Below are 18,376 nucleotides of genomic sequence, written 5' to 3'. Positions count from 1 at the left end.
AAATAAAATCTGACTCTTATACGCCACTCACTAACTCTGATTACCCTTACTATTATCAGACACTTTAAGCCCATTCACTAGAATTTTTTTTTCCTTTTTCTTTGAGTGATTACAAGGTATTTGACTGAAAGCATCATACTTAGTCTCTTCCGATAGAAATCAAAGATGTAGCATCCCTCAAAAGGGAAGCCGTCTGTGGTGGGTATGACGTGGCCAGAAGTACCCTGTCACGCAGGATGACCCCCGGCCAGGGCTACAGCGTAAGCGTGGGGATGGGTAGGTACAGCTAGGAAGCGATGAGGCTGGGGGAGTTCTGGTTGGCGTGCGAGGCTGATGAGCACAGGTGGGCAATATCCACGTTCCGACAGCTTAGCCCCGGGATGCAGAGACCTCAATCTGTACAAACCTACCCTACCCTTAGCTTCCCCTGCTTATCAACATACCTTAGCAATGACTTTTGAGTGAGAGGCCCTTCCCCCCACTCAAGTGGGCTTGGTCTGCATGGGGGGGGGGGCTCCTGGGCCAGGGCATTTATTTTATCCTGACTCATTTTATTTATCGGTATATAAAATATTAATTTTTGAGAAGAGATAAAACTTTTGATACCTTTGGAATCTGTTTTGAAAATAGTCCTATAACAATTTTTCTCTTGTTTGGGTACCTAAATGTTACTTTTTTCACTTTACATAATAAAGCAATAGTTTGACTATGTTTCATAAAAATTTCAACACACTTTTAACATTTCCGTAACACATCCTAAAATATCCATGTTTTTTAAAAAGCCTATTCTAAAATGTTTTGTTTTAAACCAAATCTTGCTCTTTAAACTATGCAATAGTGAATGAATTTTAAGACAAAATTGCTCTCTGGGTCACAAACTTTGACATCCATTTGCTTCTGCAAATAACATATAAATCAACAAAAATGTAGAAGCTTTTTAAAAATGAGTCCTTATCAACTTAAACACTTAGGGTCCTTTATTTTTATTTTTTTAAATTAAATTCATTGGGGTGACACTGGTTAATAAAATTATGTAAGTTTGAAGTGTAGAATTCTATAATGCATCATCTATATATTGCATTATGTGTTCACCACCCAAAGTCAAATCTCCTTTCGTCACCATATATTTTTAGAGTCATTTTTTATTTACATTGTCTAAAACTGCTTGTTTTCCTAAACATAAACCAAGAGGACGATTACTACTTACTGTTAACTCATTGATACAAAGAGCAGACACCGGAGCTCGATGGCCTCGGAGCTGGGTTAGAAACGACAGTTTGTTCAGATCCCAAATGATGCAGGTTCGGTCACGGGACCCGCTGACGATTATGTGGTAGGCTAATGATGCCGTGGCACAGGTGACAGTATCAGTGTGGCCAAGTAAGGCCTACAAAGGAGAACAGAAAAACCAGACTGGTCACAGTGACAGTGGTGCTAAAGGGATTCCAGAAGGTTCTGTGTGTGCTGGGAAACACCCGGTGCGCGTTGCTGGGAGGAGAACCCTGAGCAGCGGGACCTGAGAGTCTTCCTTCTCTTCTTGCCCGCTGTCCCTGCCTCATCCCACCAGGAGAAGGCGCAGTCTGAAGGAATCTGAAGGCTCTCGTCTCCATTTTTATGCTACTTCTTTCCTGGACTTGGGCCAGGGTCTTAGAAGGAAGGGAGAAGGAAACCTGCAAACCAGTTTGCGTTTCTTCCTACCATTTCTATGGGAGATGTATCAATTATGGCCCCCACAATACAGAACTGAAACTCTGAATCTATTCTTTTATGCCATCAAGTCCTGTTAAGTCCATTCTAAGGAACAACAAATAGATGGATTTTAAAAAAATGTACAGACTGTGAGACTAGCATGGTTGTGGCACATGGTCCTAGAAAGATAAAGAGAAAATGTGGTCCTGAAATGTCTGCCGGGCTCCTGTTACAGAACTGGAGACGTCTGGACAATTTCTGTGCCCGAAAGGGACTCCCTCTTCACGCCAGAGTAAGAACTTTTCTCTTTTCCTGGCATATGAAGAGAAACAGGACCCATGGGAAGGGCAATGTGGGAAAATAAGTATTTTGAAGAAAAAGATTCAGATTACTGTTAGGAAATCCTAACAGTAATTTCCTATTTAAATGCGATGGCTTAGAATTTTGGTCCTACAGACATCTTCACTGTATGCTTGGCAACCTCCAGGAGGCTGTTTTAAATAAGAAGTGTTTTCTGCTGAGAGGTTGCTGGCACACTTGTTTCAAAGCCCTTTTTCTAAATCGAAAATAGTGTAAGCAGGAGTTTGCATCAGCAAACTGCACTGTCAACTTATGCGCTGATGTCGAAACTGTATCTCTATATAGAAACTGTATCTCTTTACATGGCTTATGTTTAGAAGTTTCTGGCTCATATAGATGGTTGTTGGTGTGAGTACAAGGGGTTCACTTCTTTCCATAGATATTTAAGACACCACTGTTTGTTTGAGTCTGCCTTTAAAATAGCTTTGGAGTCACACAGAACTGAAATTACATCCTGGCTTTACCACCAAGTGTGACGTGGGTATCTGTCTTCAGCTTTCTAAGCCATGGTTTTTTTTTCAGGTGTAAATAAGGCTAATAACTATCTTGTAGAATTGTAAGGACTAGAGTTTTACATTTTTAAAACACACAGCACAGACCCCTGAACACAGTACGTGCTCGATACATGAGATATTATTGTCACACTCGCTATCAAATTTGTATCATAAAAACCACTAGACATATACTCCATTAAAAAACTGCATGATAAATTCATTCACAAATCAAATATTAAAAGATGATGGCTTAATTATAAAAGGATTCTTGCTTTAAGTAAAAGTGTGCAATAGTTAGTACAGCAATGATCAAAATGCTTGCTAATAAAATCATCAATGGTTCTACTGAAAACATTCATGAGCTTGTCATGTCCTTAAGAATAATGATAAATTGAGGAAAAACAAAAGAATCAAAGATCGAATGATCCAGCTGAATGAAAATCGCCCAGAGAGGAAATTAATATGAATCAATAGCAAATATAATTTAGTTTGCAAAAATTCAACTTACATATAACTTCTGAGAAACATTTATATTACTTAAATATATTTAAAAATATATTACTTAAAGACAGCTTGCTTTGCATTTTCAAAAAGGACCAGCTTATATCATTTTTAGATACAGTATCTTCTGATTTCATTTCCTTTATTTTTTAGACCCATTTCTAGCACAAGAACATGTTTTTGGTTTGTCCACTGTGCCTGAAGCACCTTGGAATTAAGGAAATTTTTTAGTTTCTCTACAGTGTAGGCAGCTGAGATGGAACATGTCCCCTTCCCGCCTAGTCTGTTACCTGTTTGAGAGTGAGGGTCTTAGCCTTTTCTTTCGAGGTGCCCATCTCCCACACACACACAACTGTGCTTGTTCCGCCCGTTACGACCAGCTTGGGGTTGGGGCAGATTGCACAGAGAATCTGGCCCCACTCAGATAGACATTCATAAACAGTCACTGCCTGTAAAATAAAACAGATGAGACACACATGCCATCAAGCACTACAGGTGTCTGAAACAATGAGCACAGTGAGTGAAGGAAAAGCACGTCTATGCAGTCACCGCATAGGCACGTACCTGGGTACATTCTGGGCTGGTTTCGATTTAGCAGCTTTTCCACTGAAGCTCTGCTCTGACCTCCCCCCCCACAGCCTAACTATAGGTGCTGTGAAAAACCCTGATGGGGACCTCCAGTTTCTCCAGTGCAGGAAAACGGTGTTCAGATTTTTCTGAACTCTGTGATGCTCTGTGAGATGCAGGGGGCTAATTTGGTAAAGGATGTGTTTGCTGTAGCCAGCTAAAGTATAAAAATTAAGCGTGAGTGCTGCTGTTTACTGAGAATGCAAACTAAATGGAATTGTATTACAGTGCAACACACAGACTTACACGGGCTCTATCCCTCTTACATTCAGGAAGGAACTGGCAGGTGAAACACAGGACACTAAAGGATCACTACATATTCCCTCTCCTAAGAGTATTTATGGGACTCAAAACAGTAGCTGCTGCTTCTTGGGGGTTTTCTGTCAGCCACTGAAGAGAACTGTTGACTGCCTGGCTGGCTAGTACCTCTTAGAGGAATTCTTTTGAGCAGGATGGAAACTGCTAGCCCCTAATACACGACTTGCCAAAGAGGCTTGTTCTGCAGACAGCATGACTTGTTCACTAGCTCCTTTATCTTGATCTGATGCAGTGAAGTTTCTCCCTTTCTCTGGGCCTTGGAGGAACAGCTGACGAGCTCTTGGCCCGGGCTCTCCCTATCCCCATTAAGCAGGATATCCAGACCATGAAACAGTGAGATGAAACGAGCGAGCAAGAAATGCAAACCTTGTCTGATTCATAGGTTCCCAGCCGGCAGCTAAGGTCTGCGTAGCTCCAAGCAAAAGTTTTGTTCCAGGTTGGTGGGATAAGCACCTTGTTCTGTTCTACTGCAAGGATACCTTTATCTGTACACACTATTTGTCCCACGGGCTCTTTGAGCTCTGTAAAAAACAAATCAACACATTAGGCTAGGGACAGGGGAAAACCGTGACTTCATTTTTCCACAGCGGGTGGTCAAGTCATCTCAAATGTTCATATGAATCAAGACTACTGACGCCCACATTAAGAAAAAATGCCCTTAACAGAGCTTGGCTTTTCAGTCTCCCCAGCCCTGCTGGCTGAGCCCTGCCGGGTGCTCTGCAGGGCTTCTCTCCAGCCTTCCTGTGCCTGGGCGCTCCAGGTTGGCTGCTAGTAGTCAGGCCTGCCTTTTTTTTTTTTTTTTTTAAAGATTTTTATTGGGGGAATTGGGGGTATGGGAACAGTGCTGGGGAATTGGGGGAAGGGGAACAGATAAGTTGCTATCCTTTTGTTCTTCAGTCTAGTTGTGGAGGATGTTGCTTCACTGGCCCAAGTTGGCACCATCATTGCGCTCTTCCCAGGCGAGGCAGATCAGTCGCCGGCTTCTGGATGGCCGCTCACTGCGGCTGCTGGCCACTCACGCTGGCTGCTGGCTACACACGGTAGCCCATGGCAACTCACTGCCACAGGGGCTGCAGCCTACACTGTCGCCGGCGACTCACAGCAGCCCAGCTCCAGGTTGAGCTGTTGTTCAGCATCGTAGCTGTAGAGGGCAGTGTCACTGGCCCTCATATGTGGGATCCGAATCGGGGCCCTCTGGCGTCCCAAGCCAGCTCTTAACCATCGTGCCACTCGGCCGGCCCAGGCCTGCCTTCTTGATCTTTAGAGCTGCAGAGTGATTTGAGATGCTTCCTGAGGTGCTACACACAGACCTTCATCCAATATAGGCCTTCAGCACCTCCCCAATGGTAGCCAGCCCTTAGCCTTCCTGTAGGAAGGCCACCACATCCCGAGAGGCTTGGACTCCCTGCTCTGCCCTAGAACACTGCCGGCCACACTGGTGCTCCAGAACCCTCGCTGGGAAGTAACCTCGCTGGGGCGGGGTCTGTGTAATGGGGCCAAATGCCCTAGCGCTGAGGCCAGTCCAATTACCCACACTTTCACACTCCAATATTTATATTTCTTTAAGTAACAACCTCAAGACTTTGCAAAACATTTTTTTTTTCATTCTAAGGGAAAAAAATCCACTTGAAAAAGTACTTTCAGATCACTCATAATAATATTAATTAAAAGATGGATGCTTTCAGTTGACATATTAAAAATGCAGTTTTCTTACTGCTCTTTCTAAATTGACAGGACATGTATACATGGAAGATGACAGTTTTTCTACATATGTGAAGTTGAGCTACACGATTTGGTATTTTAGAGTTTTCACTGTCTTAGCAGGGGAAGAGAAACCAGTTTGGTTCTTTCTGATGCAAAATCCAACAGGTCAAAAAAATAACACAGAAAAGGAAGAGGACAAAAATCTAATGAATATTTGGTAAAAATCTAGTCACACAAAAATTATAGCACTTATTACAAATTACACTCTTGTCAAAAAGCAAATTTGTTATTGCTCAACTAGGATTATTACACAATTCCACAGAATCATGAATCAAAAGTTTATTTCCCATCATCTTACCTTTCACAGGTGTTAGAGAAGGCCTCAGGTTGTCCAGGTGGTGGAAAAAGATCTTGTCGCTTGTAGAACCGGGTGGGATACAGACCCCTGCACTGTCTCCATTGAGTCGACTCCTCACTCGCTTTGGTGGATGAGGTTTTTTAAATAACTGGTATGAGAGAAGATGGCACATTTTATAACACAAGCTAATGCATTCCAAGCCCTTCTATATGACAGGTATTACGTTTTTATTTCATGTAAGCGTCATGACAACCACTAGGTACTGTATTAGTGCATTTTACCTTTGAAGAAAGAAATTGAAAGAGGCTCAAAAGATAACCAGAAATCTCAGATCTTAGTAAGCAGGAAACAGGGCTGTGATACTCAATGAGTTATCGTCATACTACACTGATTTCATGATAACTTTTATCAAAAGTCCATCTACTCAAACTATAGTCGATTGGCAATTCTTTTCCAATAATGTTAAAAAATTAACCGATTCTTTATAGCTCAACGCCCTTCCATGCCACTGAGGGCGGAAGACATTCTGTGTAATTATGGGTGATTTCTGGCTTCCACACGGTTTTTCTCTAGGCGACATCATTTTGGTCTCTTTTAGGTGCTACCAATTTACTGAAAGTGTGAACATGGCTGCCTTCTTTTCACTTTGCGATGTCATAAAGAAAAAAGGAGAACATTTTTGGCATCTCTGTTCAATATTTCTACAGGACTAAAAAGTATTTACTGTACACTTAAGATTACTATTTTTCTTTTCTTTTTTTCTTTCGTTTATTTTTTTTGAGATTACTATTTTTCAAATATTGTTCCTCTTCAAAAGAGGCATTGTGTTATTTCTGTCAGAAAACTGATGTTTGAGGAAGATATTTGGGACACCTTAGATGAAATAAGATTTAAGATAAACACAATACCATCACACTTTGTGAATCTGACATTCTGGAGAAAAAACAGAAAAAAGTGCTCTGCACAGAGCAAGATGTACATTTCAGGCTCCCCAACATTTATACATAATTCCTCCTATTTTATTTTATACAGGGCGTAGTATCAGAGCTCTGTTGTTTTCTATAAAACTTAACCCTCTGTCGAGCACCACTGATCTCACAGATTCATTGCACACAAAGATGCCACTATGAAACACGTCTTTACTGTACTAAGCCACAAACATGACTGGTGATAGGTTACGGTAGAGGGTGAAGATACGGAAGTGATGAGTCACGATACTTAACTGTTAGGTATTTGAAAATTTGTGTGCAATGAATCCGTGAGATCAGTTGCGCCCAACGGAGGGGTAATAAGGACACACGATTCGCAAGTTGTATTAAAAGACCCATGCACTGTAAAGCATGCTCATGAACGAATATTTACTGAACAACTTTTATATGAGGACCTAAGAACAGAGCACAGTGCCTGGCAAGGGTATATAGAGGTACTGATACGTTCACCATGAAACTTAAATTTTCTTAGGATTGCTATACTTAGCAGTACTCTCTATTAGTCACTGGAGTGTCCTAGAAATACATTATTATCCAGTTATCCAGACTCTATCTCCCATATGGCTTGCCTCCTATACTCAAAAGGATAAAAAAATATCCTGTAACAGTACATATGTCTTGATTTTTTTGTTCAGAATGTTTTTCCCAGAGGGTATGAAACATGGTTTCTGTATTTGTAAACCTCAGAAAAAAAGAAAAGGTTTAACTAAGATTCTTCAAAAGTCATTAGTGATTATTAACAAGCATTTCAGTTTAAAAGTAATCATGATTCCTTTGTTAGGGGATCAGACTGTGCTGTGGACAGTGCAGTTAGTTACAAGCTGTCCCGCTGTCTAGCACAGTTTTTCATGTAAGAAGACTTGCCACTGTTCTGTGCATTCCCAACTGTCAACCCTGGAAACCTCAAAGTGGGTTAACCTACAAAAAAGGGAGTCCAGGGGTGATATCTGAAGCAGGAGCCAAGAAGGACAGCCAGGCCCAAGTGCAGAGGCCGGGCACTTGGGAAAAATGGGTGGTGTGAATGGCCCAGCAAAGCCTTCTCCACAGCACTGGTTCCTCTTGGTGTATCACGCCCTCCAGGCATGCCCTGGCCAATGGGGATGAAAGGGGTGGAGTCTTGTAATGGAGGTTTGCTCATTACTGAAGGTGATTAGAGCAGCTGGTGCAGGGCTGGTTCCGTCAGGCACTCCCAAGGTAGATAGTCTCACATCACAGCTCTTATCATACCTCGAATCCAAACCACCATCTGTTCCCTGAACTATTGGGTTTTCGGAAAAGTCATGAAGCATTTTTGCAATGAAAAACAAGAAAAAAATACGCCATGACTTTTCCGACAACTCAATACTTAGGACAAGAGCTTCCTAGGTGGTCTTCTGCTCCTAATTTGGTTCCCCTACTTGTGTTTGTGTGTGTGTGTGTGATGGCATTTCCCTTATTGAACTCAGTACTGGCCTCAGGATGAAACCACACCTGTGTGTGTGCTGTGGTCCCCAGGCTGTCTGCTTCCCTGACTGTGCTCTTTCGTCCTCCTGCCAGGTCCTGTAAAGGTGCAGAGGAAAGCAGGCCCGGCACGAGTCTAAGAGGGAAAATTCTCCTTGAACAAGAGAATTTCTATTTATCTGTATGTAAAGGGGAAGAGAACGCAATAATCTAGGGACCTGATGGGTGGTATTTAGGGTTCTTTATCGATAACTTAGTCTAAACTTAATTATTATATGGTCATCAATCATCTAAAGAAATATTACAGAGCTTAAAAAATGAAACAGAGAACAATGATGATAAGAACATCCATACCTGTTTAGGGATTTGCCCAAAGTTGTTAATGAACCCTATGGTGGCTGTCTCCTTTAGTGGGTCATTTATGTTGTAGATATCCACCTGACCCTCGTAAAACAGATGATGGAAGACATTTACAGCCTCTACTGCAGCGGGGCCTTGCTGTTTATAGCCAAAGATTAAGTCAATCCACTCATGCAAATGGGCACTCACATAATCACATTCCAAAGCCTGTAATTTTGAAACACAGGTTCAGTCACTGGCTGACACTACTTACTCAGAAAGTCAAAGAATGGGTCAGTGGTCAATGGGAACTAAAATAACTAAAAAGCATAAAAACAATATTAGTAACTTGATCAAATGGGTGATACATTGCTCAAGGTCTTTTCTTTGTATTGTGGTCAACGACCCAATGAAATCCAAGTTCAACTGTGAAGTGTATGCCCATTACCTCTCGGTGGACTCTGATGAATTCTCGAGGGTCCCCTTTCGCCCAGGGGGGAAGGATCACGTCTCCAAGCTTGGTGCCATTTTGTTTACAGCCTGGAGAGTTGGGGACATTAAGAAGAAAATGAAAGAATGTGATAAATAGTAACTTCATATTAAAATAACAGAGAAATAGTGGGTTTAGATTCCTTATTAGAACTGTGAAATTTTACCACCAGAAAGGACCCTCAGAGATCTCCTCTGGTATTTCCCTAAGTCTGCTCCTTAGTGCACTTCCTCAGACAGATTTATTAAGTGTGAGCAAAACTGAGGGGCCCTCATGGTCAAATGACTTCAGGAAATGCTGAGTTATGCAAAGTTAAACATGTCTTTTTCCTGCAAAACTCCTCCAGGGCTCTGCTCTTCTCTAGGAGGGATATTAGACGCAACATTTCTGAAATTTAATTGACCACAGGGCTCCTTAATGAAACATTTTATGGGGCTACTGTTTTGAGTTTGGAAAAAACCCACAAATTCAATCCCCCTAGGATGGCTCATTTGGAAGACCATTAACAATTTCTTCAAACTCTTTTATTTTTTTAGGCATTTGCAGAATGCTTAAGTCTTGGCGAGTCATTAGCAGTTAACAGTACTGAAATTCTTGTCTTAGTGTTTTGACAAAATTTTGCTACTCACATAGAGAAAGCTATTGAAAGTATACCTAACTCCTCAGTCATTTTCAGTTTGAATGCTCTCTTCGCTTAAGAGGAAATGAAAGTACCACGGTCTCCTAGACATATTTGGAATACGTGTGGTTTCTCATATTTCTGATTCTTAAAGTCTTCAGAGAGTTCTGTAGAACTGACATGTATTTTGCTGTAAGGATTTTCATTAAAAAAACCCCAAAAAACAAAAAACTGAAACATAACATTTTGCTGTTAGTGTATCAGTTACCAGAAAAAAAACATTTAGAAAGACTATGGGGCTACCTGGCAGGAACAAAAACAACAAGTTGTGATGATGCATATCAAGTGATATTTATTCCACGTGTTTTTGCTACTTTAATGTATTGTTAAAATAATGTATTCTGTTATTTTAAGTCATAGCCAGCTAATCTCTAAAATATTAACGAAACTATTTGCTATGAAACCTATCCACAACAAAACACATTAAATGAGACTGGCATCTAAGGAAACAGGTTCTTTTTTTTCTTTTTGAAACACAACCAAAAAGTTAACTTTAGCTTACAGTGTTTTCCTAGGTACAAATCAGCTGATCATTGTAAAAAATCGCTCTATAAACAATAATGTTGATTCACCAGCTTAACAGCAGTTGGTTGGATAAATAGTTGGATTAGAAATTCTCATTGAGAGGTGCAATTGTTCAAATTTTAAAACACAAAGGCAGTTCCAAGTAAGGTCCAATAAAAATATTTCTCTTAGAAACAATCTTTTTTTATCATTGTTATCTGATGGCTTATTTACAATACGATATTAAGTGAGAGATACAAAAATCAGTTTATTGTATAAAAGTATGTCTTGACTTGGTTGGAAAAAGTACCATATGATTTAAGAAAAAAATAAAACAATCAAGTTATTACATCCATCCCCACTCTTTCATGCCCTCACTCCAGTTCCCTTGAAACACCCTCCAGGTCTATGCTTTGATAATAAGAAGCAAGTAATAATTTCCAGGCTAGTTGAGATATAATCTACTTTTCAAAATTTTGCTCATAATCCCTAAATAATTATAGGATATAATTGTATTTGATCAGCACTATCTGCAAATTGAAAATGTCCTTTAAAGGCAACACAGCATATAGAAAACTCCTGGTCTATCTAGTTCTGCCACGCTGTAGCTCCCCTCCATGTATGTCCGGGGGTGTGAGCACAAGAAGACGAGGGGTGAATGTGAGTTACTCATTCCAGAAGTAGGGGAAAAACCCACATTTTTTTTTCTTTTAAACCATTTACTATCTTCTCTGGGTGGAGAGGCAAACAGTGTTCTATTGTTTTCTTTTCTTTTTATTGAGGTGAAATTCATGTAACATAAAATTAACTATTTTAATGTGAACAATTCGGTGGCACTTAGTATATTCACAATGTTGTGCAACCATTACTTCTCTCTAGTCCCAGAACATTTTCTCAACCCTGAAAGAAATCTAGTACGGTTAAGCAGTTGCTGCCCGTCCCTCTCACCTCACTGTCCCTGGCAGCCACCTATTCTGGAAATTCCACATGAATAGAACCATCCATTATGTAGCCTTCTGAGTCTGGCTTCTTCACTTAGCATAATGTATTTGAGGCACATCCATGTTGCAGCATTTATTAGGACTTCATACTTTAAGGATGAATATTCCATTCTATGTATATTCTACAATTTGTTTACCATTGACAGACATGTGGGCTGTTTGTACAATTTGGTTATTGTAGGCAGTGGTGCTATGGACATGCGGGCACAATACATGATTCCATTTTCAGTTTTTTTGGACATATACCCAGGAGTGGAATTGCTGGGCCATATGATAATTCCATGTTTAACTTTTTGAGGAACCACTAAACTGCTTCCCACAGCAGCTGAACTATTTTACATACTCATCAGCATTGTACATATCCTTCCCATCCTTGTTATTTTATGTGGGTTTTTTTTTCTCCCCCATTGTAAGGCACACTTACATATAAAGGGCAACTCACTGTGGTTTTGATTTTCATTTCCTTAATGACTAATGATGTTGAGCATCTTTCATATACTTATTGGCCATTTGTATAATTCTTTTGGAGACATTTCTATTCAGGTCCTTTGCCCATTTTTAAATTGAGTTGTTTATCTTTTTGCTGTTGAGTGGTAAGAGTTCTTTATATTCTGGACACTAGACACTTATAAAACATATCATTTGCAAATCTTTTCTTTCATTCTGAAGGTTTTCTTTTCACTTTCTGCATAATACTGTTGCATGCAAAAGTTTTAAATCCTGACTGGTTCCAATTTATCTTTTGTTGTTGTTGTTGGTTGTGCTTTTGCTATCCTATCTGAGAATCCATTGCCAAATACAAAAATCATGAAGATTTAACCCTATGCTTTCTTCTAAAGGGTTTTATGGCTTTAGCTCATACTACAGCAAACAGTGTTTTTAAAACTGCATGATTTCATGGAGGGAAGATGATTTGTTATGAAGGTGAGCATGACCACGATACATGACCCTACTTTTATTTACTCATTTAAGAGTGAAACATTTGGTTGGGTTTATAAATAGTCTGGCTAGAACGTTTCTGCAACATAGATTATTATAACAGATCCAGTGTTTCTGGGAGATTGAGCGTATCTTTTTATTTCTGTACCTCTCCATTTGTGTCTCTTTGAAAGTGGTGTCCCTAGGGAAAAGAGTACATCCTCCAAAGGTGAACTGTAAATGAACATAACACTAATGTGCATCCATATTCAAATGCTCTGTATGTATGTGTTGTTTTTCCTTGTTCACCAATTATTCTATTCCTTTCAGGAACCATCTCTCTCTCCAACTCTAAGTCCTAGAACTTGGTGTCTTTAGCTGTTCAAGGGGGCAGCTCCAAGCCCAATCAGAGGTAATGAGACTCAGATTTAGGACTGTTGATGGGGCTATTGAGAGTCTTATCTTTCTCATTGGACCTGGAGCTATAAGTTCACAAGGTTAGGACTGCTGATGCTTAATTAAGTAAAAATTATTAAAAAAAAAATTTAAAAAGGAAAATCACTCAAATGTATTAAATATGAATATTTTCCTGAATTCTCTGTTAATGAAACATTTTGAGGTAGTATAATGATGATTTGTATGTTGAACTCTTAAATACAGTATAAAATATGGGGTATGAAAACCTACGAAACAGAACAATATCTGGCAGGAATATCCTACAGTGGAAACAATGGAATTTTGATATGTTTTAAAAGAAATTCCCAGAAACATAGATCAGCAAATTGTGTTCCAAGAAACTGTAACCAAAGTCAAGTCAACTTCCTGTAACTGCTAGACAACATCCAGGGAACAGAGTACAGATAAAATTTCTCTCCTTTTTATAAATGTTGATGTGGTCCTGTTTTTCTAGAAAATAGTACCCTAACATGATAAGGAAAAGGAATTTACTTAAAGTTATTCTGAAATTTTAATTTTAAAACATTAGCATATAAACTGAGAATGCCTCAAGCAATACATGAGATTAAAACAATAAATGAAAAATTTGAATATATCACTCTTGGCTATTTATGAGTTTTGCAATTATAATAATTTTCATATACATTTTTACCTCACTTTTGTTTTCACTGAAATAATAGTATTCTGACCATTCGATGTAATCTGTTTCAATTTTTAAATATTTCTCAGACACTAGGTTTAAAACAGCTATTTTTCTTTCTAGATATAATTACACACACCCAATTATAATAAATAGCAGCAGCTGAAACTACAAAGACAACTTGTCCGTGGCTACTGTAGACAATCTTCAGAAAAGTGACTTATTTCTATCAGTCTCTTCCTGGTCAGCGTTTCTAAGACAGTGCCATAATAGCTCTACGTACCTAAATCGAAGTTGTTGGAATTAAACAGAAATTCTGGTAAGTAAAAAAATTCTGGGATCAGTTCCTTTACGTCTGCCATGTTGTGCTTCGATGCTGAATACCAGGCCTCGCGAACGCTGTGAAACATCCGGTCAGCCAGGTCGAAGTGGCCTCCCTGTGGGCAGAAAGAGAAGGCACCCCTCTGTTACAGAGCCATTCCCACCTCACAGCTTGTGTCAAGCTCAAGGACTTGAAAACCCCAAATAAATACGTTTAGTGACATTTCCATTTCCCATCATCTGATGTCAAATACACAACATTTTAAATGATCACAAAAAGAAAAGTAATCTAATTTGCTTTGGGGTACTCCTTACAAAGGGTGCTCAATGTATGTGTTTTGTAAACAAGTGAAATCCAAATATAAAGACTTTTAATAATTCATTTTAAAAATATTAGTTTTTAGAGAGAGACAAGACTATAAGGAATATGAGTTCCTCCACGGTTTGATGATGCTCTCTTAAAAAGGCTCTAATGTAGTCATCTGCAGCCGGAGACAGTCAAGTTCCATATGTGTCGTAAATGAACATGACATTCAAGTTCTCATACCAACGAGAATTAAGTGGAGAACTAGGAAGGTGAGCAGAAAGACATAGATAAAACAAATTCAAATAGAAATGGGATTTCTTTTGCTTATACAGCCTCACAGATATACCAACCCCTTTCCTCAAACTCCCTTGCTGTTTTACGTGAACACTGAGTATTGTTTTTATGAAGTTTGCTATAGGAAAATGCCCAAGTTCATACAATTGGCTCTCAAGGCCTGCTACACGTTGGCCCGCAACCTCCTCGACCTCATCCTCTATGACGTTCTCCCACACTTACTCTGCTCCACACACACTGGCTTCTTGCTGTTCCTCAAAAAACGCAAGCACACACCTGACTTAAGACCCTGGCAGGGGCTGTTCCCTCCGCCTGGTACACACTTTCTTCAGATGCTGGCATAAGAAACTCCCTCACCTCCTTCAAGTTCTTGTTCAGATGTCACCTTTTCAAGGAGACCTGCTCTGACTACTCTTTACAGCTGCACTGTGACCTCCCCCACCTCCCATTCCTCCGTTTCCACCCCCACTTTCCCTGATCCATATTTTTCTGACAGCCTTTATCACATTCTGAAACACTTGACAATGTATTTATTTTGTTTGTCTCCCTCAATCAAAATATATAAGCTCTACAAGGCAGGGCTTTTGTCTTTATTCACCGATGTCCTCCAAGCACTTAAAACAGCGCCTGAATAAATGAAAGCGAATGTGGCAAAAAGCAAGTATAATACAGAAGACAGCAAATGAGTTAGGCTCTATTACTCTCTTTTTAATGCTTGTTGAATACAACCAGTTAAGGCTGAAATCCATATACATGGCTGACAAGCATAAGCCACTTGCTTATGTGACTGAAAGACCCTGGCACTTGTTTACTATAAATGAATTTCAGTTTATTCATCAACTTTGGTCCAGCGAAATTTCATTTTAATCATGTTTGACAACTTTTGTGGCTGAAACTTCCCAGGTTTTCTTGTAAGTCAAGGTAACATTTTTTTAAAAAGCAACAATTTTAAATGGAAATAAAGTTTGCATAAAAATGGCAAACTTTTAAAGTTATAGTTTTACCTGTAGCCTTAAGAATATCTGGGTGAAAGGCTCCATTCTTACGAGGTATGAAGCCACAATCATTGCAGATGAATAGTGGGTCCCATAATGGTAGGCCGGAGTTTCTCCTGTGCAAGGAAATTAGAGTCCGGATAGGGAATGCTGTTAGGTTAGGCTTTCCTTTGTTCCTTAGTTTGTTTTGCTTGTGGGGGACATATGATAAACATTAAACATGATAAATAATAAGTAAGCTGGAAAATATTTCAGAAGGTAGTCATTTTTTTTTTTTTAATGCAAAAGAGCTCCAAAAAGTACCTCAATAAAATTAAAAGAGAGTCGAAAAATGAAATGTAGTTCCTGGCCTAAACATGATTGAAAATAAAAGCATGTAGTGATGGGAAATTTCTGCCCTATACACAGCAGACATATTTAGTTTTCTGCCAGTACTTGACAGGCCACCTAAACAAATCTCTTCTAAGCACGGCTATCAGTTGGCATGCAAGGTCTGATTTTTCTATTCTGATAGTTGTATAGATATGTGCATATATAACATATATAGATGGAATGATATATTAGCAATTTGGGGAAAGATGCAAGGATATCAGTCCACTAAATACTGGCTTACTTTTGAAACTAGGTACAAAGTTTAACGATAAGAAAAGTTACCATTAGGATCTTCCCAGTCTTTATACCGCTTCTTGTATTGAGCTAATCGTTCATCTGTCTGTGCTCCCATTGGCTTCGCCAGGTTTCTAAATGTCTTGGGATTAGTAAGATCTACCTCCTAAAATACACAATAAAACGCAATTCCACATTACTATACACTGTCTACGTAGATACGGTGGCTACAGCAGACAATGGTGATTCATTTGTAAATGTGCCAGTATCAGTGGGTCACAGTGGCAGAACTGGCCCCAAAAGAATGCTATGGCCCTCTTGGTTATTCATATTTTATAGACAGGCACATGGCAGTTTGCTAGTTGATTCGGTTTGAAGACAATTGCTTCGGAAACTAAGTGTTCACAGAGGAAGGCACTTGGGATCCATGCGTGGAGATGAGAAGTAAGAGGGAAAATCCTCCCCAGTCTTGGCAAGAACACTGCAGGAGACTGGACACAAAAGCTCCCATTCATCGTTATCTTCCCTCACCCACATAACTGCAGCGTCAAATCTCCTTTCTGTTCTCTTCCCCTCCTCCCCTGTTGCACTCCAGCTTCACCTGTGAGCATTTCCTTCTGAGAGGTGGTTGGGAAATGAAATAAAGTAGAAAACTCAGTAATTCGTTCATCTCTAAAGGACATCAAACCCGACTGAGTGACTTCCAACTGACATGGAACCTTTCAGTCTACCAGAGATTATTTTAAAAGCGCATCTCTAGCTGACCTAATTCCTGTATTTAAAAAGAAACCAAAAGTTACCTCCTGAGGGTTTTAAACATAGAAATTTGAAATATGTATCCATGGGCTATTTAATTTGGGTCCTTTTTATAGGGCATCATGACCCACCAATTTTGCCAAACTTGTATTTGGGCAGGAGAAATTGATTCACATTTATGAATTTAAGTCAAGTTAGTACATCTGTCCCTTCAAAATCTGTATGCAAAATAACCTCATTAATACTTCTTTGGTAGTTCAACAAACGTGAAAGTGTATACTAAGTACCAGGCATTGTTCTAGAGGTTGGGAACTGAGTAGATACATAAGATAGTCTTCGTGTTCAAAGACCTCCCGGTCGAGTAGGCTCAGACACAAATCATGATTATAACACGCTGTAATTTCAGTACCACGATACAGCTTCAAGGCAGTGTGTGAACGGAAGAAGGAGAGATAGGACAGAAGACGCCCCACAGGTGATAGATACCTGAGTGTGTCCTGCAGGGTGAAGTGGAGCTAGCCAGGTGATCTGTAAGTGGGACAGAGGATGTGCACCGGCCCCAGGAGAATTCCACGCAGGGAGGGCAGAGTGACTGAGATGTGACAGGGAAATGAACAGGGTAGCCCAGAATAGCAGTTTTGGGAGTACATGAGGGATAGATACATAGGAGCGACTTTGTAAAGGGCAGGGTAGTGAGGTTTTTAAATTCTCTCCAAATTGTGATGATGATTCACTGAATCATTTCAAACAGAGGGATGACTCAATTAGATTTGTGTTTCTGAAACTGGCTGCAGTGTAGAGAACAGAGTGACATCCACCAGTGGATACAAATTAATTAGCACTTAAGGAAATCCAGTAGATATTATGAATCAATACCCATGAAATTGATCCATTATCCATAGTTTGTACAAGTTCAAGCTAAAACTCTTCTCAGCTTCTTAGAAACGGTACCTGCTGAGAACTTTAAACTATAAAGCAAATAAAACATTTGAGCAACTGCAGTATTTTTAAACAACTTTTGAAAATGTGTTCCACTTACACAAAATGATGTGAGATTTACCTCTGAGTCGTAATCTGCAAGGATCCAAGGAAACACAGGATACTGCATGAGATCATTGTATGATCTGCCAGCCAAAGTGTTCAAGTGCATCAAATACTGGAAGTTACTGATTTCACCTCTCTTGGGAAAGATAAAGATTCATTTCAGAGCTATCAATTATCTCTGCTATGTTCACTTTTAAAAATTTTATGTGCAAAACGAGGTAAAGGACAGTTTCCTTCTTACAGATTTCAGAACATCAAAACTTTTTTCTAAAAAGAACAAAAACAAAACATTTTTTCTACGGTACATATTCTATGGATTATTAATGTGCCTTTAATGGTATGGCTTATATCATCTCACTCTAAACTACAAAGCAAGCTTAACGCTTTCATTAAGCTTACCTCCCACCTCTGAGTCACAGACTTCTCTCCAACCAAAGTGCTAAGCAACCCAGATCTGAAAACAAGGAATAATTAAATAAATTGCAGGCAATATAATTTTAAATTTGAGTAATTATAAAATTGAAAAAATTAAGTTACCTGGCCCAG

At 39.5% G+C, this 18,376-nt stretch overlaps 1 protein-coding gene across 7 annotated transcripts in view; it reads right to left on the bottom strand.

Annotated features, from left to right (window-relative positions):
* WDFY3 (WD repeat and FYVE domain containing 3) overlaps nt 1-18,376 on the bottom strand; it is a 240,176-nt gene that overhangs the window by 15,369 nt on the left and 206,431 nt on the right. For all 7 annotated transcript variants that reach the window (XM_019624066.1, XM_019624070.1, XM_019624068.1 and 4 more), the window contains 11 exons: nt 18,230-18,284; nt 17,847-17,966; nt 16,079-16,196; nt 15,434-15,540; nt 13,791-13,944; nt 9,268-9,359; nt 8,835-9,047; nt 6,052-6,199; nt 4,356-4,510; nt 3,335-3,493; nt 1,208-1,387 (listed from right to left, as the gene is read on the bottom strand). In XM_019624066.1, coding sequence (XP_019479611.1) covers nt 1,208-1,387; nt 3,335-3,493; nt 4,356-4,510; nt 6,052-6,199; nt 8,835-9,047; nt 9,268-9,359; nt 13,791-13,944; nt 15,434-15,540; nt 16,079-16,196; nt 17,847-17,966; nt 18,230-18,284 — 1,501 coding nt within the window. The remainder of the gene's footprint in view (nt 1-1,207; nt 1,388-3,334; nt 3,494-4,355; nt 4,511-6,051; nt 6,200-8,834; nt 9,048-9,267; nt 9,360-13,790; nt 13,945-15,433; nt 15,541-16,078; nt 16,197-17,846; nt 17,967-18,229; nt 18,285-18,376) is intronic.

The sequence above is a fragment of the Hipposideros armiger genome, unplaced genomic scaffold (assembly GCF_001890085.2).
Source record: "Hipposideros armiger isolate ML-2016 unplaced genomic scaffold, ASM189008v1 scaffold_576, whole genome shotgun sequence".
Lineage (NCBI taxonomy): Eukaryota > Metazoa > Chordata > Mammalia > Chiroptera > Hipposideridae > Hipposideros > Hipposideros armiger.
The sequence above is the reverse complement of the archived record's forward strand: the minus strand, read 5'-3'. Positions and strand labels throughout refer to the sequence as shown.